This window comes from Toxorhynchites rutilus, chromosome 2, assembly GCF_029784135.1.
Source record: "Toxorhynchites rutilus septentrionalis strain SRP chromosome 2, ASM2978413v1, whole genome shotgun sequence".
Taxonomy (NCBI): domain Eukaryota; kingdom Metazoa; phylum Arthropoda; class Insecta; order Diptera; family Culicidae; genus Toxorhynchites; species Toxorhynchites rutilus.
In genome coordinates, this window is record NC_073745.1 from 305,289,393 (window position 1) to 305,314,872 (window position 25,480).

General features: G+C 40.8%; 2 protein-coding genes across 9 annotated transcripts in view; one reads left to right on the top strand and one right to left on the bottom strand.

The window, feature by feature from the left end:
• LOC129771468 (protein hobbit) overlaps nt 1-5,408 on the top strand; it is a 47,062-nt gene extending 41,654 nt beyond the window's left edge. Inside the window, exons 7-8 of the mRNA XM_055775142.1 lie at nt 4,910-4,984; nt 5,046-5,408. Of these exons, the coding sequence (XP_055631117.1) occupies nt 4,910-4,984; nt 5,046-5,072 (102 nt within the window). The 3' untranslated portion in view covers nt 5,073-5,408. The remainder of the gene's footprint in view (nt 1-4,909; nt 4,985-5,045) is intronic.
• The window catches only part of LOC129771467 (obscurin), a 214,180-nt gene continuing 194,052 nt past the window's right edge, over nt 5,353-25,480 (bottom strand). For all 8 annotated transcript variants that reach the window (XM_055775136.1, XM_055775137.1, XM_055775134.1 and 5 more), the window contains 8 exons: nt 19,386-19,597; nt 19,187-19,326; nt 16,732-19,130; nt 15,248-16,669; nt 6,680-8,111; nt 6,397-6,622; nt 6,224-6,329; nt 5,353-6,162 (listed from right to left, as the gene is read on the bottom strand). In XM_055775136.1, the coding sequence (XP_055631111.1) occupies nt 6,025-6,162; nt 6,224-6,329; nt 6,397-6,622; nt 6,680-8,111; nt 15,248-16,669; nt 16,732-19,130; nt 19,187-19,326; nt 19,386-19,597 (6,075 nt within the window). In that variant the 3' untranslated portion in view covers nt 5,353-6,024. The remainder of the gene's footprint in view (nt 6,163-6,223; nt 6,330-6,396; nt 6,623-6,679; nt 8,112-15,247; nt 16,670-16,731; nt 19,131-19,186; nt 19,327-19,385; nt 19,598-25,480) is intronic.

Consider the following 25,480-nt stretch of genomic DNA (forward strand, 5'->3'; position numbering starts at 1 on the left):
AACAAACTTAATATGATATCGATTGCATCACCATTATCCACATTCACCACATTCATTATCCATTATCACCATTATGTGCGGCTGAGACAATTCATGAAAAGGATACACAAATAATCTAATGGGAAAGCAAATTGAAAAAATGTTTTTTGATGCTTTCAATCCATTGTTTGACCTTTTACATCTACGTGTTATGGTGATAACCATTACCGGAATGTTTGTGAGAATTTAAAAATGTCGTTATGAGAAATTTTTCTGATTGATCTATTATTGAATATGATCTGGGCTTATTCCCAGAACTGTATAGAACTGTCGGGTGATAAGCATATATACAATTTGCGACTTTTTTTAGAAGAAACGTCTTTTATTTCTTCAGTGATTACAAAATATCTTATCTAATCAGACGATATCAACGTCAGGACAAGAAAAGATGTTAAGCTGCCTATGTATGTTGGGTTTCAGCTAACGTTCAGTGTTGGTCTTGATGTCGGTATTGATACCGCTGAACGAAAGAATGGTTCGAAAGAACCGGTTCACACTTTGGTAAACGATTATCAACCGAACCGTTCCTCAACGTGAAATGCTTTGTTCATCTCTACTCTCTGGTCTGGTTTCCTTTTTCGTTCTTACAGGTTTTTTTTTACGGTGACGGACACGGTGAGTCGATGCGTATTAAGAATTTTACATTTGTCGATAGCACTTATTAGAATCAAAGTAGAGGAGATGACTTGACTCATGTAGGCTATGATATTGTGTACGTTGGTAATGTCGAAAATTTTGCAAAGATAGGATTGGAAAAAAACTGACTGTCGATTGAGAGGCTCGAAAGGGTATACTCACTACTATCAGTTCGCGATATCTTATCAAGAAGTACCGTCGATGGGGGTGAGATTAGGTCAAAAACGGAGAAAGTTACTATTAGAAATATCTTGACATATATTACGAATATTTTTGAAAGCTGCGATATTTTCACTACTTGCAATGAATAATACTTAACTGTAGTACATATAGTTATTGACGAATTTCATGAAAACTCGTCTTAGGAGTTGGCAGCACCATCTCAGATAGTAGTGAAACACTGTGGGTGTTAAGACATGGGTCATTTGAGCAACTTTGCATACTTGAAATATTCGAAAAAGAATTAGAATACTTTTTTGAAAAAGACAATTTTCTTTCCTAATTTTTTACAAAAATTTATAATTTAAAAACTATGATACCTACAAAATTCTTGTCAAAGAACGAAATGTAGGAAATTGTTTCACGAAAAAATACCAAAATTTTTTTGGAAAAAAATTTCGCTGGCAAAAAAGTTAATTTAAAAATTAAAATTAATTTTTCTCAAAAACGTATTTTTTTTAATTCTCAAAAATATATATATGAATAGCTTTTACAATTTCCAACAAGTCGTCCATACATCGGAAGATGGACACTTTTACAGAGAAAAAGTTTTTCTAACAACAACTTTTATATATTTTCTTTGAAAAAAATACAACTAACCCTAATTTTGTTTAAAGTCAAGATAGTGATATAGTGTGTTCGACAAAGTTTTAGATCTTGTTAAAATATAAACTTTTGTCGAAGCCATAAACTTTCTATCTTTTATAGTTTTTGGAAAATAAGTCATTTTTGTTTTGAAACTCCTGAAAAAAATAATGTTTTGCTCGTAACAATTTTGTGAGTAAATTCTCACGTTTGACATGTTCTTGGCATGTTTCTAAATAGAGAAAAGTTAGCACGTAAATTGCGATAATTTATACATAAAAATGTTACGAGTTAAACATTGAAACCATTTTTTGAAAGAAAAAACGAAAATTTTGTTGTTCGAAAAACTTTTTCCATTTAAATGTGCCCATCGTCCGATGTATGGAAAACTTGTTGGAAATTTTAAGGGCTATTTATATCTATTTTTTTCATAGCATATGTTTTCGAGAAAAATAAATTTTAATTTTCAAAATATTCTTTTTTCAATGATTTTTTTTCCAAAAAATTCTTTGATAATTTTTAATGAAAACCAAAATAATTTCCTACATTCCATTCTTTGACTAAAATTTTGTAGGTGTGATAGATTTTTTTTAAGTTTTGAGTTTTTTTTTCGAAAAATCTTAATTTAAAAACTATAAGATCTACAAAAAGTTGGTCAGAGAAATAAATGTAGGAAATTACTTAGGTTTTCATTAAAAATTATCAAATAATTTTTTGGAAAATAATTTCGTTGAAAAAAAAAAAGAAAATTAAAATTCATTTTTTCTTGGAAACATATGCTTTTAAAGTTCTGAAAAAATAGATATAAATAACCTTTGAAATTTTTTTGGTATTTTTTTTTGTAAAATTTGAACAATTTCCTACATTTCATACTTTAACAAGAATTTTGTAGGTATCATAGTTTCCAAATTATAATTTTTTGTAAAAAATTAAGAAAAAAAAATGTCTAGATGACTCTTTGTTACTTTTGAACAATAATAATGTTCTTACATGAGAATTTCAACGTACGTTTAAGGAAGAAAGGCTATAGGGATATGTTAGCCGTGGCGAGGTTCGCATTTGATCGACGTGACCGTTTTAAGGTTCAGAACTTGAATGACTTTATTTAACTTTCTTTACATACAGGAAAGGTCTGAACCTAGTGTACATGATAAACGGTTCAATGCTGATTAGAGAGGGATGGATATATTTACGCTATGCTATGTGCCATTCGGTCATAGTAAACAGATGTGGGTCAGTGAGGCTTCGATTTGCCTAGGTCGGCACCTAGAGCTTCTCACGTTACACATTGGATTGGAAGTATGAATTGATTTTCCTTAGCGACTACTTTACAGAAGCCACATTTTCCAGGATTACTGAAGCCGCTAATTGAAAGCTTTGAAGGCAATCAAAAGGGCACCTGTATTCCGGGATTCAAGGAATTTGGCATCCATCTGATTACTGTGCAGCCGCTACTAAAGAGCATCTCACAGGTTCCAAGTTCACCAGAAAAAATCGAGGACAGATGAATCCAGAAATTCCTCAATTCGGAACGACAAATAGTTGATGAGGGCGGCACATATCTACATAATCAGGAGTGCGTTCCATAGTTATTACGATAGTTATTCAACAAAAAAATAGAAAACTTCTTTTGACCCATTTTCATCCCCAACAAAGGTACTAATGGTTTTATTTAACCAGCTACACTTCTACAAATCCACTTGTATTTTCCCCGTTTATCTTCCCTATAAATAAGCCACACTCGTTGGGATCAGTTCACAACAGAATCCATATAAACTTCACTCTCACAGTTATAAGATATCTAATCTGCATCACCTGACGATAGGATTATTACGACCCACCACAGGCAATGTTCCAGACAAGGATAATATTGCCGAGGCAAGCTAGTTGTTTTGATGTTGATGTCTTCTTATTGTATTTAGCCAAATCAAACAAATAAAATAAAAAAGACGATCGATTTTTGTAGGGCCGGTTTTATGAATAGTGATTTATCTAGGGCCACCATCTCGGATTTATGAATAGTTCCAACACTCAATTTGAAAACAATTATCCTCAAACTCCCACGTCAAGTTTCCGTTCGTGTCTCTTGGATCAGACCCTTCTACTTTTTTATAGGTAAGGCCGATTATCCCTTCATTCTACTTCTCCTGTCCCTCCATGACCGCTGCGAGGCCGTCCTTGGCAGCTGCTTTGTGATTCTTTATCTGATTAATGTCCTCCTCACACTCACCTGTCGTGGGGTGGTACATCGTCGTTGTTCACTGCATTGGTGTAGTTCTCTTCAGCGCCATCTTGGTATCCTGTCTGCGCGCTGTTTAGGTGTTCATCGTAGTGCTGCCTCCACTTTTCCATCACCTCGCGTCCGTTTCAATGTCTATCAAAATACATCCGTTGTACTTGGTTAGAATACAGCCGTACAGTTTCCATGCACGGTTTCAGACAACTAGGTCTCGATTAACTGAACTGCACCGTGCACCGCAGTGAACATTTTCGCCAAATCACATCTGGAAATCCCAGGATTATGTTCTACTTATGACAGACATACAGCTGTACTTGCGTTGTACTTCGAAAATTGTATGTCTGTCACCATGTACAGCGCTAGAACCATGCAAGCAACTCGGTACAATCGCTGTACCTGTACCGACCTGTTTTACCGCTGTACATGGCTACAGTTGTACTGTGCGCAGCGCCATAGACGGTTAGTGGTGGGTAGCATGAACAAGCAGAATCAAATCACTTGATAAACGTTCTTTTCATTGACTTTCTTTTAAGTTAATAACTCAGATTGGAAACTTTTTTGTTGTGTTCGATAGTTTAGACACTAAATAAAAACCTTTTTCATTGAAATATGTGGTGGAAATTGGAAAAATATCTGATTGTCAGTTTGACATACGGTACAATGTACAACCAAAGTATGTCTGTCATGGTACGATGGTACCTGTACAACGCTGTACACGTACAACGCAAGTACAGCTGTATGTCTGTCCCTGGTATTCCACTTCCACGTTTGGTTTGCTTTGCGCGACTCAACATTAGTGTTTCCCGGTAACGTTTGAGTACGATATTTACAGTCGATTTTTGGAAATTGGTGAACCTTGGCGATCGTTTCTCCTGATCTGATGATGGGTTTTCAACTTGAGTGTGCATCACTTTTTCACGTCTCTAGCTTTTCATCTTCGATAACTTTTCAACGCATGTATAAGGCATGTATGACATGTATGGTCAGCACCCACATTGTATGATACAATCCTGCTGAAATTTTTACCACGACGCAAGCAATCCTTCTAGATCAAAATGCTGTCACTAGTTTTACGGCACGACTATTAGAGGTGCTGCAGTAGCTAGGAAGAAGCGACCGAAAACTAATTGTAACAGACTTTATGGTGAATATATTACATATCCAAATATTTTTCCCAACAATTTTCAACAGGACGTGAACGCGTTGTTGTGTGCCACGTGTCAAATGCCGAGTCTGACTTCTTGTCATATTCATTCCGAAAAAAGGGTGAGTAGCTTTTAACATTTGTGTCGTTCTCATGTCTAATGTTTGAATTATTTATTTGCAGAGCAAACGTTCGTGGAACATGTATTAGGCTTGCTTGATGACAAAATGTGAGTATTTTTTGAAGTGAAATTGGATATAAGAGCAATAATTAAAGCCATGAAGCAAGAGCAAAACTTGGCTTACTTCGGATTTCTAATATATAATAGCTAGGAAAAAAGACTGCGATGACTGTTTCAATACCCCAGATTCTCTTATGTTGAAAAATACATTTTTTCACGAATCGATGGGCATCAGTTCTGTCCGTGGGACTGTGGAAAACGAAAAACGATGGTAAACGCAAGGATGTGATATTCGATCAAATCATACCGTTCCTTTTGGCACAACTATATGTAAAATAAAATATCAGGGAAAAATATAACAAACACGGGTGAGAATATTTTTCTCCTAAATTTAAAGCTTCCAAAGCACGTTGTTTGAAACTACTCTCATCGTTGATAAACATGTAAATCAGAATTGATTTTTTTCCATTTGCTTCATCACATTCAAACAGTTTTCAGAAAACAAAAACCAAAAAAAATCTGTTTATCGTATGCGCATGTTAAATTTACACAGTTCTTGTGGCGTTTGCTCATCATAGTTTTACCTAACTCTTCGCTGCTACGAACCTTAAAAAATATATGGAGAAACAATATATATATATATATATATGGGTCCGGGCCGTTTGTTCAGGGATGTGTAACGTATGTTTGTGGTAGTAGTTTCGGTTAAAAGTTCATATAAAATGTTTTCCGGCCCGGATATCACATATACATGTATATAAATATAAAACATTTTCCGTAGCGATCGTTAAATCTTGCTTGGTGTGCTATTACTAGGCTAAGTACGTTTAAGTAGAGGATCGATTATGTACAAAACAAGTTATGAAGAACAAATAGTAGCTTGAAGTTTCACTCTATAAATAAATAAATAGATAAATAGATAGAGAAAAAAGTTGCAGGTTATTAAGAGACGAGATTGTGGCATTGGTTGGTTAAAAAGGCTTAAAAAGTGGTTAGCAGCTCTTCCTGGATGCTGTTGGATCTGAGCAGCTGACGGGTTGATTGACCACCAAGGTTGGAGATGGTCTCCGATTTGGTGGCCTCGTTCGTTTTCATCGAGTGGTAGTATTCGGAGAATTCCTAGAATATATACAGTTAGTGGTTATGTCTGCACTGGTTGCCAAAAATTGTGTGGTTTTACCTTCAGTCGGCTTCCGGGGAAGATTGCACGCTCGCGCTTCTTGGTCATGAAGTCGGTATGGACGAGCCACCTGTGGTCGAAGCACTCTTCCGCCGCTGGACGTTTCCTGCAGAGAATGGGCACATCTTGTAGTATATTGAACGAATTAAAAGGCATAAAACATTTGAACTTACATTGGAGCTCGTTTGAAGATCTGCATCAAGAATCGAGTCGCTTCCTGGGTAACTTCCTTGAACAGATACTCGAAACGGTACCGTACGAAGCTGATGTTGGCGCGGGTTTCGGCCTCATCTCCACCACGGAATGGACTGGTGGCTGACAGGAACAGATACGCTAGACAACCAACCGACCAGATGTCGGTTTGTGGATAGGCGGCTTCACCATTCAACACTTCTGGAGCTGTTAGAGAATATAAGTCATTTTGGATAGATAAATGAAATGAGCTCTAAGACTTACATGTGAAATCCAACCAGCCCTGATTTGGTACGTTACTGCCCAGTTTGGACACGCATTGCGCCGATCCGAAGTCAACCAGCTTGATCTGCACCTGCCGGACGGATGACATGACGACGTTGTCGGGCTGCAAATCCAGATGACAAATTCCACGCCAGTGCAGATACTGCAAACCATCGAGGATTTGCCCGATGATGGTCGCAACGATCTGCTCGGTATATTCCGATCGGCTGCTGAGATATGTCAACACATCGGCACCTTGCAGTTTCTCCATGACTAGGGCTGCGATAGAAGTATTCTTGGGTTTGAAGGCGGCCAGTAGACAAGCGATACGTTCGTGTCTCAGCGTGCGTAGCATCTCGAACTCATGCTCTGCGGCTTCGCCAATACGCTCGTCACCCAGCTCGAAGATTTTGGCAACCACAATTCTGTCGGTTGATTTTTCCAAACCTTTAACCACAATCGAGTGGCGACCTCTGGAAATCTCCGACATAAAGCTGTACTTTTCATTGTAATTACCCTCGATGGACCACTTCAGTGGCGATTTCTCGTAGCTGTAGTCCAACCGTCCTGAACGTTCTTCTGGGGCAACCTGTTGACCTGATTCAGTCAACTGTTGCAACTGCTTCATGGCTCTTGTGATTTGGATCTTAGGTGCTCCTACTTCTAGTGTATTAACTGTCTTCGTAGCAATACCACGATCGCTCCATCCGATTCGGTTGTACGCAGCCAATCGGAACTGATAACCCGTGTTAGGGGTTAGACTGTGCACAAGATAGAACTCGTGATCGATGTTGCTTGCAACATCAAACCAATCGACCTTTCCGTGCTCCTTCTTCTCCAAGCTGTAACAGATAACCTGTGAGTTGCCATCATTTCTGGGCTGCTTCCAGCGCAACAGCACTTCAGTGTCACTGACGGCGACCGCATCCGGACAATCCGGAGCATCAGGGATGATTGCGATAACCACCCGGCAGCGGGCAACCGTCTTGGCGATTCGGTTGCTGGCAACGGCCTTATAAACACCGCAATCATTGTGTGTTGCCGGATGGAACTGAATCACGGAGCGACCATCGACGTCATCCAGCACCTTGATGCGACCAGTGTCCGTCACGACCATATCGTTGCGGAACCAGGTGACCGATGGTTTCGGATCACCAACGGCATAGCAGATAATCTGGTTCGGTTCACCCTCGCGAATCGCAATCGTTTGTGGCTTCTCGCGGAAGAACGGAGGATGGCCCTCACGTTTGACCTCGATCATGGCTTCGGCCTCGGCGTACGAACCAAGTCGAGTTCCGACCTCGGTACGCAAGCGGCGACTGATGGTTACGCTATCGTCAGTACCATAGCGACTAATTCGGCTTCTGCGTTCATCGTCGATTTCCTCGTCCATAATGTCGGTGAAGCGACGACGTTCGCGAATAATTGGGAGCTGCGGCAAAAGTACGTTATTAGTGATTGTGGTATCCCTACATCATAGATGACTGTGTTTGTATGATATACGAAATTAGTTCAGATGTCATTCATACACACTCGCAAGTGAAACCATTTTTGCTCTACACCTTGAGTTATGAGGTGATCAAAAAGTTAAGACTCATCGAAAATTAAGGGAAAAAGTGATTGACATGATGTCGATGATTCAATTCGTCGAAAATTCCCGAACTATCTCGGAGTCGGGGAACCCCGCTTCTTCATTTAAAAAAGCGCTTAGCCTCTGTGAATTTTAACAATAGCTAGAGAACTGAAAAATAATTTAGGTTCGGTCGATTCCAAAAAACAAACCAGGCAGAGCAAACATCGCGTGGTTGTTAAGGACGGCAAGCAAGCCACTGGAATTACTCAGTGTAAACATTCCACGGAGGAATATTTTGTTTACATTCCTTCGCGTGATCAAATATTACCCAAAAGAAAAGATTGGTTCAAGAATGCCAATCTTGATCCTCTGAAGATACTCGCTTGCATAAAATTGCATCCCGTTTCTTATTTCGAAAAAAGAAAGCATATTCCGAATCAGGTTCGTTTCGGGTAACCTTTCCCGGAAAAGCTGCTCCACAATTCGTGTAAATTGAAAAAGGTTTTTCTTTCGATGCTCCTTTACGTACTTAAAGTGATGAGCTGTCTGAAAAGCTAACAATTGGGGAATATAGACTCCCACTACTGCAACAAGGTACGCTGTGCAAAATGTGGTGAGATGCAAGAGTATGAGTCATACTCTGAAGATGCCGACAGCTGGATTGTTTGTTGATGATGTTCACGATCTTTCTGCGTGTCCAGTCTTCAAATCGCGGGAGGAGAAAGTTAAGATCTCTCTCAAACAACACTCCAAGATGTTTTATGTTGATATGCTCAAAAGGGCTGTGGCAAAAGAAACCTCTAATCCTGTAGCCCATAGAGACGTCGGTTAATCGTTCGATTAATTCATATAATCGAATATCGGAAATTATAATCGAGTAATTTTGTATCGAATAAATTAAAATCAGAATATGAATAAATCGAATAATAAATTTTTCTCAAGGTTATACATTTTTAGGTTAAGAATTAGGCTATTTAATTTTTTTTTCCAACATTTTCTATCCAACCATCTAACATCGACAACCCGATAGACCACGCGACCAGAATGACAACGTGATACGTGATTATTACAAGAAATAAATATTCGCTCGATTAATCGAATATTGAAAAACAGTTATTCGAATGGATCGAATTTTGGAAAATGCCCCAACGATTAATCGATAATCGAATAAATGAAAAATTTAGACATCACTAGTAGCCTAAGTAGCCAGTTCTGCCGACCGATGATTGTGAAAATTTTACTTCCAATGAAGAAGCATTCAATCCAAAACCGGGTGACTCGAAAAAAGAGAAGCTTCCGCCCCTCTCAAACCTCCGACTTCTTGTAAAAACCAAGAAAATGTAAAACCAATTGAAAGCTCCTCTGAGGATGATAAAATTCCAAAGTCAACACCTCCGGGTTCTTTGAATTTCATTAATACTATTCGTCTAGACCAGCGGTACTCAATCTTTTTTGACGTAGAACTACGTCTTTTATTAATGGTGCCAAATCAGAAAACAGGTCACGTTTTTATGAAATAAAGTTAACGTTAATAACTATTTTTGCCACGAACGGATTTTGGCGATTTATATACAAAACGAATCGGAAATTCCTAAGATTTGTTTGAGATAATAATGATAATGATAAATATAAACAAAGGAGAGAAGATAGCGTGAGGGAAATATTTACGCTAGGGTATTAGTAATGAAACTCTGCTGAGGCAAATATTCAGCCTTTTTCCAAGCAGTTAACATTGTTTGTTTTCTGCCATCAATGCATTGATCTGACGCTATGGTGAAGCAGGTGTGAACTTACTGGATATTTAATTAGTGTTTCAGTGTCTCTTAACAAAATTATATTTCCAACATTCAGAACGGCAATAGAAAAACACAAATCGTATGTGTGTGTGGCGGTGTCGACAACGGAACAAATTTTCATCTTCAGTTTTCCACAGAAGCTCTCACCGCTGAAAAAAGCTTCTTCACATCCAGATTCAAATGTGCTGCACTTCGATGCTACTTTTGACCCGAAAACACGCGTTATTCACGTCAATTAATTGTTCGATCGGAAAGTCACAAACAAGTCATTCACGATTTATCAGTCATCTTGCTAGCGACTAGATGGCAGCGGCAGCGAGGCATTCCAATGGACCTTTGTCAAGGCCGAGTGTTTTGTTTAGATTTCCAAATTCGCCCTTTTAAGGGCTAGAGGCGTATTAACAGAGGAAGTACGAGAGTCTGAGAAAACCATCATCATCATTACACCAATAAATCCGAACACGCTCTTAAATTTACAAAAGCTTTCTTCCAGCATAAACTCAACAATTTGTACGTGTGATTCAATTATACACAACCATCTCGACATATAGGTGTGAAAACACGCACCACGTTGGTTTCATACCGTTATGTGGAGATTGGTTATATTTTTAGTATTTCTTTTATGATTTACTTGTGCAAGCTCTGCACCAGGCTCACTTCACGCATATTCTGAGAATGCATTCTGGGGCGAACAACTCGTTCAACACAGCAGAAACTGAGATCGGCCAGGGTGAGCACGATATTTACACTGCTTTCACGGCCTGTGTCTGAAATCAGCATTAAGAAAGACTGATGACTGCTAGTTTGAATTATAGAGGCTTTTAAATTTCTCAATTCATTCGTCTTTAGCCTTGAAAAAAAAACGCATTTGGAAAACTAAACTATATTCTCGGCCTGGAAAACCTCACTGCCGTCTGTCGCTCGCTGGATTAATGAAGAATCGTGAATGTTGTGAAATCACTAATAGGATGTTTATACTCGATAAATTGAAAACGGTGCATTCTCTATTTCTATTTCTTAAAACCGTGTTCTATATTCTGATTTTGCACCATTACTGAAAGATGTAGCCCTACGTTATAAAAATGGGTGATGATTTCATGCAAACGAAAACATAGAGTATTCCGACCGATGGATTTTAAATTTTGCCAAAAAAGTGTGTCCGGATTTCGTCCCTGCAGAAGACATCTCGTAATTTATCGTTTCTCAATAATAATATCGAGTTATTGTTTTCAATGTACTTCCAAACCTTCCAAACGTCGCTATGAAATGTTTATTGAGGTTATTCAATAAGTTTATTGAACAAAATATTGTCTCTAACGAACGGAGACAAGTAATAACCATTAAAAACCCGAATAAACATCATAAATCACATAGATCAATTCCCATGCTATCTTGCATTCGTAAATTATTGGGAAAATGGTCCTCCGTCGTTTAGACGAATTGATCGAAACGAATAACGTTTCATCAGATACCCAGTTCGGTTTCCGCAAGGGCAAAGGAACAAATGATTGTCTCGCTTACTTGCTTCCGAAATTTAAAACCTTTGACATAAAAAAAATGGCTTCGGTTTTCTCAGACGTTGAAGGGGCGTTTGACTTAGTGTCTATAAGAATTTTATCCGGCAAACATCATAGCCAACGATTTGCACTAATTTTAAACAACTTTTTGTTTAATCTGCCGTCCGAAAAGCTCATGTACATTTCTCGTGGGAATTGTCCCGTTTCTAGAATTAGCTACATGGGTTTCCCTCAAGACTCTTGCTTAACTCCTCTTCTGTATAATCTCTATATTAATGGTATAGTTAATCGGTTCCCTGAAGAAGTTGTGCCCGAAAACAACTGCAACACAAGCAACCGCTCAGAAAAAGTGTAAGAACACAAGTAGGCTAGAAATATTCTGACGCGGATAACATCGGTTTAATTCCAGATCATCTTCGATCGTCGATAATCCCTCATATTTTCGCATCAAATTATAACCATATCAATTTTTCACAGATGGCTCAAGCAATGGTTTTGGTTTCCTTAATGAAAATGAACATAAACTTTCATAAACTTGAAGACGCTTGTTCAGTGTATATTGCGGAATTGGCTGCAATATATCACGCAATTAAGACTATTGAGTTCTTATCCCCTGATCCTTATTGTAAACAACATCCGCAAGCATCATATTTTCTTATCAAAATTAGGGATGCATTAAATATTCTTGTCGATTAAAGCTTTCATTTGGATTTCGTCCCATTGTTCTTTTCCTGGTAATGAGTAAGCGACTTCACTCGTCAAGATGCGTAGTACGCAAGGCACAGTTTTTGAAGGACAAATAGCATATCGGGAATTCTTCTCCATTCCCCGACAGCAGCCATTCAATATTTGACGAAACCAATGGAACAGAGATGATCTTGGAAGATGGCTATTATCCCCAAACTTTCAACGAACTCCTGGTCTAAAGGGTTAGACCTTGATAGAGATTTAATTAGAATTATGTCCAAATTAATGTTGAATCATTCCGCGCTTAATGCGCATATCTCTCGCGTAGATTTTGTTACTAAGAATTTTTGCACTTGTGGTCAAGGATATCATGACATTGTGCACGTTGTTTGGCCATGACCAAGTAGTGAATTTTGCAATGTATAGGCGCGTCCACATTATGCCGAATGATGCCGATCGGCCTGTACCAGGCGGCATATTCGGTTCGTTATGTAATGTGGACGCCCCATCGGGTGCACGAAGCCGAAGGCCCGTCGGATGCACGAAGCCGCCACGAACACACGAAGCACAATGTCGTCAACGCTAATTTACTTCGTTTTGTTTTGGTTCGACTTTCTCGAATCGGACCCACTTGTTTCGGGTTGGATTCGGTATTCGGCACGTCGGCAAGCCCGGGCGGTACGTCCACATTTATTCGGCTTTACCGGGCGGCCAAGGCCGATTGGCGTAATGTGGATGCGTCTTAAGAATCCATCTGGTTGCCGATTTGAAGGCTCGAGCAGTACACTCACTAATTAGACTTATGTTAATAATTCATGTAGCTTTAATCTATTTAGGCTTACGTTTAAAAATGTACTACTAGATGATGGCTCTTTATCCTCTTGAGCCAAATTGCATTAATAAAGGGGAAAAGAAGCTACAGCTATCGACATATCAGCGGTTATGGGCGAAACTAAATCTGACGACGAACTAAACGCAGCAAGAAACGCCAATCGTGTCGAGCGATTGGTGAAATCCAGTAGAGCACCATTCCAGAATGAACCGAGTTTTATCAAAAATTAGTCATACCTCAGGTTCTCAGATATCGTATGTGTCAGCTGGGACATGAAGGTCATTCAGGTCAATCAGCAATGAAAAGTCGGTTGGGTGACAAATGCTGGTGGCCTAATATGGACAAACAAATCATGAAGATTTGTGAAACTTGCGCCCATATGCGTAGACGATCGTTGCCAGAAAAGCCGTGGATTCATTTGGCAATCGGTTTTCTTGGTCCAATATCCAACGACGAATATATTCTTGTGTTCATCGATTATTAACACTTGCATTAAAAAATGGACAAATTTTACCAATTTTTCATGCGTTGTATCAATCATGCGTTTTCAAACCAAATTTAACGGCGCAATCAGTTCAACTGCGGAAGTTATGGCTCCATGGTTTGTGCGTACTGGGAACTCCATCCCATTGCGAAGAAAGTGGACCGGCCGTGTCGGAACAGCAAGTTGTGACCCAGAAACAAAGGCCGAAAGTGATGGAGAATGATTTGTTTTAGACGAAGCGAGAGGCCGCGGTCGTCATGGACGGCGAGACGTATTTAACGCTCGATGACAACGACTGGAAAGAACCAGCTACTTTACGTCCTTCACCAAAGAGGTAAGTTTCGACGTGAAGTATATTTCCCACACCAAGGTCCCAAAAAAGGTGCTTGTATGGCTAACCATCAGCGAAACGGGGATGTCAAAGCCGCTCTTCTTCCGGTCGGGACTTGCGGTGAACGAGGAGATTTACAGACCGGACCCGACCTGGTCTCCGCCCATTACGTGAAGAAGCAGCTGAAGAAGATGAGCCGCTTGAAGACAGATATAGTTCCGAAGTCTGCCAACTCTCCGAACGTTCCCAGGTCGTCGAAACATTTTTGTAACATGATCAATAAAATTATGTTTTAGGTAAAATTTGCCCCATTAACTTATCTTTTGTAGTTTTGTTATCGCCATCCGAAATTTTTTCAATTGAAGCGTTATAGTCGATATATAGAAGTTGAAATTACGACAAAGATAACACCACATGAGACGATTCATCGTCTGAAGAGGATATTCAAAACGTGGAGTTACTCGAAGACTATCATGATACAAAGGGCCTTATCTTGAATCACAGTACACCTTACTGGCCACAAGCCAATGGCGAGGTAGAACGCCAAAACAGATCATTGCTGAAGCGTTTAAGGATCTCGAATGCTTTATAAGGGAGCTCGAAAACGGAACTCCGAGTGAACTCTCGCAAAACAGGAAGTTCAGGTTTTAAATACCCCAAGTTGAGGATCTCAGCTCAGACCATCCTACCAGCGAGTTCCGCGATCACGACACTCAGAAAAAAAAATCGAAGAAAAGGAAAAGGAATACAATAGGCGTGGAGGCATAGAGCAAGACCGGGTGAATTGAACATCGGAGAGACGGTGCTCATGAGGAACTTGTTGCCACAAGATAAGCTCTCCCCCAATTTCCACAATGAGAATTCTTGGTGGTAGACAAAGAAGGTACAAACGTTACGGTAAAATGGAAGAGAAGTGCTATGTTTTACGAAAGAAATATATCTCATCTACGCAAGATCCCAGAACCAGTTAACAGCTAAGATGAACTACGATCGGAGCAAACTCTTTCCAATGATGACTGGGTCATGGTGCAACAAGACGATCGCTTAGAGTACCGAAACTAGCTCGTCCTTACCGCCCGTAATTTAATACAGCTTCAGGTCAGCTTCGTAGAATCGTAGAATAGAAATAAAAGTTTTCGATGACTAAATTTAAACAATTCGAAATAAAATAAAGAAGGGGATGTGTCTACATCATAGATGACTGTGTTTATACTATACGAAATCGGTTAAGATGTCACTCATACACACCCGCAAACCAATCAGTCTTACTTTACATCTTGAGATGGTCGGTTGTTATTGTGATTTAGTGTGATTACAAAAACTTTTCTGGGATTTATCTTATACTTACACTTGCATCGTAGTTACTCTCGCTGAGCAGACTGGGCGATCGGTGCTTGGCGATCTTCATGTACTCACGCAAGCGGCACGGGAAGTTGGTATCGCGAAGCTGAAGAAGATAGGTATCCGGACCGTACTGATAGTGGCTTTCCGATTTGAAGGACGCCGTTTCATAGTCTGGATGGATGTCCTTTGACACATATTCGTCCCACTTCCTGCGCTTGTGTGGGATATCCTCGAGTGCAACCGGTGGTGGTGTACCCTCCGGAGTGAAGATGATTCCAGGCGGATAGACCATTTTGGATGGATGGTCAAAGCAGCTCATCAATGGACGGCGACGGTACCAAGTACGGCACGAAGCGTTCGTGTACCAATCTCTGTAATGGTAGTAGTAGCGACGCAGCCGATCGGTGCCAATCTGATACTCGTCAAATGTTCGTTTGTAGATGATATCGAACCACGAATGGTTAAGGGCTTCTTTAATGGTGATGCGACGTTCATCCTCATACACCAACAGCTTGCTGATGAAGTCACGTGCCTCGGCAGAGATGAACTCCCATACCGATCCCATGAAGGTCCATTTTCCGTCTCTTACCTTTGTCAACGTCTCACGATCATTGCGACCCATGAAGGGGCTAACACCACCCAACAGAATATACGTAATGATACCAACACTCCACATATCCTGACCCAGACCAACGCCGCGACGATTGATCACTTCGGGAGCTACGAACTCTGGCATTCCATAATCCAGCGTGAACAGTTTGTCGGTTTCAATGCGACGCGATAAACCGAAGTCGCAAATCTTCAAATTGTCACTGCCAGGGTGAGCAATCAGTAGATCCTTGATGGTAAGACCCATGTGACCGATACCTCTGGTGTGCATGTGTTCCAATCCCAACAGAATCTGGTACACATAGATGGCAATCTGCCGCTCGGTGTAGTAATCGTGCTTCAGCAAATTATCGCGCGCCAGCTCACCACCCGAGGCGAGTTCCAGAATCAACGACAGGGATTTATTGATGTCGTATGCGTCGTGGAGACGGATCAGCTTCCTGTGGTTTAGAATGTTCATGATGTCCACCTCGTTGAACATAAACGGTCTCAAATCCGGGCTGCCATACATGATCTTCGCAGCAAAGTTACGTCCGCTGTGACGTTCCACCGCGTGATACGTAATACCCTGCGTGCCTCTTCCAATTTCGTCCCCGATGTCGTAGAAGTCCTGATAGACCTTATTTCTTGCGCGTACATACGGAGTTCTATGATGGGCGTTGTACACGTAGTCCTCCTCGTTGTCTTCTACATGCACCATCACCGAAGAACTGATCGATCCGATGGCATTGCGAGCGCTGAGCGAATACAAACCTTCGTCCTTCTTGATGGCATCCGTAATCAACAGCACCCAGGTGTCCGGTTCGTAGAAAATCATCTGAAATGATAGAAATGCCATGCTTTCATCGTTACTAAATTGATTTCGGTTCCATCGCATACCTTAACACGGGACGACTCGGTGATGGGTTGCCAGTCTTTGTACCACTTCACATCCGGGAAGGGTACCCCGGCGATCTTCGCTTCCACACGGCCCGAGCGTCGTCCCATGATGAAAACTTCCTCGGGACGTTGCAAGAATCGGGGAAACTCGCCCAGCTCTAGGCAGACCCGCTGTCGAACGGTGCCGTACTCGTTGCTAGCTACCGCTTCGTACACACCAACATCTCGCTCGCTCATGCGGTTGATGAACAGCGTAGCCTGACCGTTTCGGGTGTAGCTGAAGCAATAACGACCACCGGCCTCGATCTTCTGATCGTTGAAGTAGTAGGTCATTGTTGGCTTCGGGTAACCGTACACAAACCAGAACAGGCTGACGTTGTGATTTTTGGTGCCATACTGGACGGGGAATTCCTGCCGCAGGAACTCCGGTGGAATTCCGGTGCGCTGATCGCGATGTGTCGGACGCTCTACGTCGAAATTACGTGGATACAGAGGGGATACATCCGGACGGTAGTCGCGTCCTGGTCCAAGATATGGATAGAACACTGGGGCCTCTGGCTCCAGTCTCTGTCTATAGGTTTGGACGTAGGGACTCGGTTCACTGACTCCGTACTTGTTCTCGACGCGGATACGGAACTTGTAGTCACGGAATGGCTCCAAGTTGCGCACCTCACACGAACAGCTACGGATTCCGGAGCGAGCGATGTACCAGTCGCCATCGGGAAGCTCCATCATTTCCATCTGGTACGTGAGTGGATATCGCGGAACGGTGGTCATCGATGGTTTCCATGAGAGAGTCAACCGACGATCGGTAAGTTTGGAGATGATGGGTTTCTCCATAAGTGGATAGGGAGCGGTGTGCAAATAGCTTTTGTCTTTGGTCTGTCCATAACGGCGTCGTGGATGGGCATCGAGTGGTTCGAACAGAAGATTCGCGTGTGCCAACACTTCCGCAAGATTGTTGCTTATCTTACAAGTATAGCGACCAAGATCTTCCTCTTGAACGTCATCAATTATCAAACGGGCTATGCCGTTGATATCGGATTCAATTCGATACTTTTCGCTCGGTACCAAGCGATGGCCGTCGCGGATCCATTCAACCGTGGGTAGCGGGAATCCATCGACGCAGGCTGTGAATTTAGCCTTCATTCCCTCGAGCACGGTCATATCAACTGGCTTCTTCATGAAGTACGCCGGAGTTGGCTCGTCGCCCTTCGTCAGCTGCGAAACAACATCCAGCTTGGCCTCCACAGTACCAGTACCTTCGCGATTTGTGGCCACACATGAGTACAGACCGGTGTCTGATTCTGCGCACTCCTTGATATACAAACAGCAGTGTTCGCCCTCATATTTCATCTTATAGCGGTCGTTTGGATAGATTGGCGTCTCATTCTTGTACCACTGAATAGTTGGACGGGGAATACCAACCAGCTTAGCAGGGAACTTCGCTTCAAGTCCGGGCAGTTGCTGGACATCTGGGAAGCGATAGACAAAGTTCGGTTTCTGGAACACCTTGCGGACGATTGCCGAAGCCTTGGTTTCGGTTTCTCCCAGTGGATTTGCCATCAGGCAAGCATATTCACCGGAATCGTTCATTTCGGCCGGACAGATAGTCAATCCGACGCTCTTGCCATCACATGTCACCGTGACGCGTCCGGTAGGCTGCAGTGGCTCACCACCCTTGGTCCAGATGACTTCCGGTGCCGGGTTGCCAACAAAGCGTGCACTGAACGTGAGTTCTTTGCCCTCGTCGGCAGTGATGTCGCGCAGACCTCCCAAAAAGCTTGGCGGTTCCTCGCCTACCGATGGGTCACTCACTGGCAAAACGCTGACAGTGGCAGCACAAGATGTGTCCCCATTCTCATTGGACGTGATCACCTTGTACTCTCCGCCGTCCGATCCGACTGATTTCTCGATGGTCAACGTAGAGCTACCTTCACTATCTTCGGTGATTTTGCAGCGATCGTCACTGATCTGGCTGCCATTGTGTTGCCACTGAATAGATGGGGCTGGGAATCCAACGACTTTAACGTTCATCTTGATCGGGTATCCCTCCACGATGCTAACGTTCTGCAGCTCATTAACGAACTGAGGTTTCTTGGCTTTCGGAATGACCTCGGTAATGGAGGCGGACGTCGCTTGTCCAACCGTATTCTTCACCTCACAAGTGTAGATTCCGGCGTCTTCCGGTGTGACGCGATCGATTATGAATCCAACAATTCCGTTCGGCTCGTTGATGAAGTTGATGGCCCGTGTTTGATGCACCGGTAAACCGTCCTTGAACCAGCGCACCTCAGGCATTGGGAAACCGGCTATTTCGGCCTCCATGTGGAGCGTTTCACCAATGACCACCTTGTGGTCCTTCAACGGACGGATGAACACCGGGTAGCGTTGTTTTGCTATGGGGAGAATGCGATTAGATTTGGACCATGAATGAAGCACAAGGTGATCTTACGTGTAATCGCGACGGAACACTGAGTTGAAACGTCACCGCTCTTGTTCGACAGGACCAATTTGTAGCAACCACTGTCACCAGGATCGACTTTCTCCACCACCAGACGGCAGCGTCCGTCGTGTCCATAGGTGATTTTAACGCTGTTGGTAAAATGGTAATTGGTTTTGGACTCATTCGACTAAAGCGAAAGCTAACTTACTGATCATCAGCGACGATTTCCATACCGTCCTTGTACCATGTCATCTTAGGCAGCGGACTGCCATCCACGATACAGGCCAACTCCAGATGATCGTCCTCCTCAATGTCCAGGGTTCGTTCGAGTCCCTTTCCGAACACCGGTTGTTCGTTCTTGATCAGAATCATAAATTTGGCCTCCGTTTCGCCACCGATGCTCGAAGCCATACAGGAATACTGTAAAAATACATTAGAAATCGCATGTCAAGTACAGTATGGTGCCAAATGTTAATTTCCACGAAAAAATACACTGAGGTCAATTCAGTTAGAATCCGGAATAACTGTTCATTTTATAATAGCGGTCTTAGCGCTATCTGAAATCTCTTGACAGCAAATTCGACGGTAAAAATTTCACGTTGACCCTTTTTGTTTTGGAACAATTGTGCGGTATGGAAGCCAAGAGAAGAAATTTAAAAATTTGGCTTGGTAAGGTACTACAATCGCGAATTTGCTGAATGTGGCTACTAAATCGATTGTGCATGATGTACTGAAACGTTCCCGTGAACAACTGGCGCTACAACCAAGAATCGCTTTCGACTAAATGCCAGAGGTATGGGATTGTTCCAACTGAATTCTGTACAAATACCAGTTGTTGAATTTTTAATAATAATTTTCAATTATTTTATTTAATTAAATGATTCCCTGACGGTACAAAATGAATGCCCAGGAAACACAATTTTCCTGGACTTTCCATTTTTATTTGTAACCTTCATGCTGATAATTAACATATAATGCCATTGAGCAATATGACAAACCGTCATATTCGTTTATCTAAGCGAGAATTTTTCACTTCTCAACTGAATGCAAACCTTCCAGCAAATAAATTATGGCACAACATAAAGCGACTTGGCCTCAATCGAACTCCAACTGGATCCGCTGGAATTGACGTTTCAGCAAACGAGTTTGAATAACTGTTTTATCTCTCATTACGATCCGCGTACTTTTATCGAGTTTCCATTAGAAAATAGTTTTACTACAAATTTTTCTTTCCGAGGTATTACCACAGATGAGGTTCTTACTGAAATTGCATCTGTTTCATGCTATCGTAAAAATTGCAGCACCACAACCGCCTTAATAAAAATTGATAACGATATTCGACGCGCTCTGGACAAAAAGGTGTTAACTGTTTTAGTGCTGTTTGATTTCAGTAAACGTTTTATTCTATAAATCATCTGTTACTTTACAAAAAACTTGCACGCTGTTTTATGCTGCATGAATCTGCTGTTACATTGATATCAACTTATTTGTCGAACCGCTCTCAATATGTTGATTTAAACGGTACAAAATCTGATATTGTCCAGGATGAAAGTGGGGTACCTCAAGGGTCGATCTTAGGCCCTCTATTATTTTCCATGTTCATAAATGACTTACCTAACCATATGAACTACTGCATGGTTCACCTGTATGCCGATGACTGCCAGTTATACCTATCAGGTAAGCTGAATGACTTAACGAACATTGTAAACATGATCAACATTGATATTGAAAATATTATTTCTTGGAGCAATAACAATGGACTAATCCTCAAAGCTTGTGAGACTCAAGTTATCATTTTTAAATCAAGACACATGAATGTACATGGAGCTCCGTCTGTCAAAATGGATACTAAGAACATAAGTTACTTGGAAGTTGTGAAAAACCTAGGCATCTTAATGGACAGTAGCCTAAACTGGAAAGCTCAGACTAATGCAGTGTGTCAGAAAGTGTACTATGCGATGCAGACCTTGGTGGAGCTCAAACAACTTACCCCTCAGCATATCAAATTGAAACTTGTTCGAGCATTAATCATTCCACTATTTGAGTATGGAGATGTACTCCATGCCAAATCAATGAGCGAAAATTTTCGCAAATTGCAATTGGCTTTTAATTCAGATACCAGATTTGTGTATGGGCTCAATAGATTTGACCATATGTCAGAATTTTCAAAATCAATCCTCAACTGTAGCTACAGCGAATATTTGGATTTCCGAACGTGCACTATGACTTTTAAAATACTAAGAAATGCCCCTAAATACTTGGAAAACCTTTTCGTTGCGTCATCACTTCCACGAAACCATAATTTGCTACTCCCAAGATGTGAAACAAATATTTTGAGAGTTTCTTTCGAACATCGAGCAATAAGGCTATGGAACAGCCTGCCACGAACGATCAAATCAACAACCTCATTCCATAAATTCAGTAGAGCGTGTAAAATGCATTTATTTGATTAGATTCGTTATACACTCGACAAAAAAATTAGAGGAACAGAATGCGAAGTCGGAAATTTCAAGTGATTTTTGACATGCTGTATCTTCGTGAAAAATCAACGCATATCGATGAGATACGCCCCATTTTGAAACTACAACTTTCAGGTATTAGAATATTTTACGTATATATTTTTATTTTGGTGTGTGTAGGTGTAGTGGGCAACAATATTGGGAGGAAATGAAAAATCGTTTTTTCTTTATTTTTTCAAGAATATTTTGGACTAACCCTATTTTTTGCCAAGCAACTCAACAGCAAATCCAAATAACTTTATCCATCAGCTTTTATTTGGTTCCAAGAACGTTCCTGTAGGACCTTCCCACACAGAGATATTTCAGTTTGAATGAAAAATTACCCCTTCGTTTTTGATGATGAATAATTCAATAAACAACCATCGCACCTCAAATCGAAAGGCAGTTTTGAAAACTCCATTGAATTCCGCACAAGAAGAATTTATTACTTCGACGAAAAAAAAATTTATTTAAATTTATTGCTTCGATTTAAAAAAAGTACCAAAAACAGGATTTTTATAGTGTTTTACAAAATCCACTGTAGTTCTGCAAATATCGCAGTTAGTTCCAATGTTTATGTATATATAAAATCATACGCGACTCTCAGAATGAACGATTCGTAACATTCGTATTTATGAGTTTGTGGGTGTGGAGTGCGTGTATGTGCGGAAATGCGTATGAATATGTGTGAGTATCATCACTCCTTACAATATTTGTACATACAAACGCATGAAAACGAAAGTTACGAATCGTTCGTTCAGAGAGTCGCGTAGGATTTTGTACTTCTGATACGATTGCGATAAAATGCTCCTCTAATTTACTCCAAACTTTGAAAAATCCGCTAGAAAAAATGGCTGAACGTATCAATATGAAACGTTCACGGATGATTAGGGAATATACTAGGCTAAAAATTTGCCAAAAACATTGGAACTAACTGCGATATTTACAGAACTACAGTGGATTTTGTAAAACACTATAAAAATCCTGTTTTTGGCACTTTTTTGAAATCGATGCAATAAATTTAAATAAATTTTTTTTTCGTCGAAGTAATAAATTCTTCTTGTGCGGAATTCAATGGAGTTTTCAAAACTGCCTTTCGATTTGAGGTGCGATGGTTGTTTATTGAATTATTCATCATCAAAGACGAAGGGGTAATTTTTCATTCAAACTGAAATATCTCTGTGTGGGAAGGTCCTACAGGAACGTTCTTGGAACCAAATAAAAGCTGATGGATGAAGTTATTTGGATTTGCTGTTGAGTTGGTTGGCAAAAAATTGGGTTAGTCCAGAATATTCTTGAAAAAACAAAGAAAAATTGATTTTTTTGCTCAGTGTTGCTCAGTTTTTCTGCGATACTGTGTGTTAGCGTGTTAAAAGGTCGCACGAGATGCAACAATTTTCTCTCTTCGGTGTACCAAGATGAAAGACGTCTTGTTTTCAACAAAATTTATGTCGAACTTTGAAGCGAAAGAACGTGACAGATTAGGATGCTGGCTGTCGCCCAGCAGCTTTGAAAACCCAGAACTGGATTTGTAATAACGCTTAATAAACATAAAACTATTAATTCACATTATTTTCACGATTATCCCTAAAGTCTCGACGAGGGCATGGTTCAAGGGATTGAATGTAGGTCGTGATTTCATTCGCGTGATATCTCGTCTTATGTCCAATCACTACAACCTAAACGCGCATCTCTATCGCATTGGACTCGCAGCAAACAATCTTTGTGATTGTGGCGATGGCTACCACGACATCGAGCATGTTGTCTGGTCGTGTATCCGGTTCCATGCTGCTCGCTCTTAGCTCTCTAGAGCACTGAGAGCACAAGGCAGACAATCGGAGATCCCCGTCCGGGATATCTTAGGTAGCCGTGATCCTGATCTTCTGCTACATCTATACCTGTTCCTCAGAAACGCCGATGTCAACGTTTAATGATGTTTCCTTCGTTGTGTCCCCGTTTCATATCCCTCCTATCCGATCGATAAACTTTTACTTACTCGCGGCAATACATACACACACACTCTTTACAGACACACGGGCTAAAGATTGTGCAGTCCACTGATCATTCAACAAGAGCCAAAGGTTGTACCGCTCATGACAACTCTACACGAACTGATGATTGCGCCGGCTAGTGACCATTCTATCCTGGATTCCTCGAGTCGAGAAAGACGCACGCTAGATATGAGGTACAGACTAGGGGGGCGTTGCTGATTAATGGTCAGCTGCATCCCAATAGGAAGTATCCCGTGTCGGGCACACGTACAGAGCATTAGAGACAGCAACATCCCAATTACGAAAACACTTGTAATACTAACCTCGAGCCAACCGCGAGTAATCGGTTACATATTACTAACATAGAGAAGAAGAAAAATTGTCAAAGTATTGAACTCCTGGCCCCGTGAGGCTAACGCCATATGAGCCTTAATAAAAATATATATTTTGGAAAAAAAAAATTAATTCACATTCTTTTCTCTTATGGATTTCTTGTGACATCCAATAGAATCATTTATATCTCTGAAAAAATAGTTATTAATACGGATCGAAACAAGTCCTTAAAATAAATCAAGGCTCTGGAGTAAAAATGAGAAGCATTGCAAAGAAAAGGGAGTCAAATTCAGGATTATTCAAAAAGTTCTACCTACGCGCATTATTTACTTAATCTCGTCTCATATGTTCCTATTCCTGCTAGAAAAATCCAGCGTTATTTTAACAAGACAGGTATTCTGTGTAATTTCATCTGCGATAGTTAATGAAATAATTGAGCTCGGGTTACTACTTTAACCTTTTGAACGACAGTTTAGGCTGACTGAAGCACTATGGATTTTTGACTCAACTGATGATAGCGGGTATCCAGGACATGCTCCAAATATGCTCCGATGTGTTCAATGAGGTTCTAGTCCGTTATTATTATTAATTAAACTTTTTAAAATTCTGAATGAGCAGAGGTGGGGTGGGGTTATCTTGTTCAAAAGCGCTTCAGGTCTCAGGTGAATATATTCCAGAAACAATCTCGTCCGTATGTCCTGAACCCTACCTCCATTTTTTGTCACATGCGGACAAGCAGAATGTTATCGCAATTCGGTTTTCAAATATTAATTTTTAACTAACGATACAATATTATCGAATTTTCATTTTTGAGAGTCGAGAATTTCGTCAAATCATGCGGGAAAAATGCGGGTATTCAAAAATAGAAATTAAGTGGCCAACCTGAATATTTAATTTTAAAAGGAAATGTTAACCGACCCAAAATCCCAGTGATGGTTCAATTTTTCGGAAAACTTCCATCCAGTTGGCGCTGGTGGTTCAATTATTTTTCACTAGGGTGCCCCTAATTAATAAAAATAGACGAATTTCATGTCAAATCGTCCTAGGAGTTGGCAACAGCATTTTTGCGGGGGTAAAATCATTGTCCGTACAAATAACTTTGCAGGATGAAGTACTGAGCGACGCACCTGTGGATTAGATTTTTGCAGCCCTAATTCAAAATGGAGAATCAAAACTAATTCCACCTCTTATCGAGATTTTTAAGACAAGTCTGATACTAGAGCACATTCCTTCGATATGGAGACTTGTTAAAGTAGTTTTCATTCCAAAAGCGGGGAAACGTGACAAATTACTCCCAAAGGCATTTAGACCAATTAGTTTATCATCAATATTGCTGAAAACTATGGAAAAAGTATTATATGATTACATAAAGTCTGTATTCATGTCCAAATGCCCATTATCTAAATACCAGTTTGCTTACCAATCATGCAAATCCACAGTAACAGCGCTACACACGCTTGTAACAAAAATTGAAAAATCTA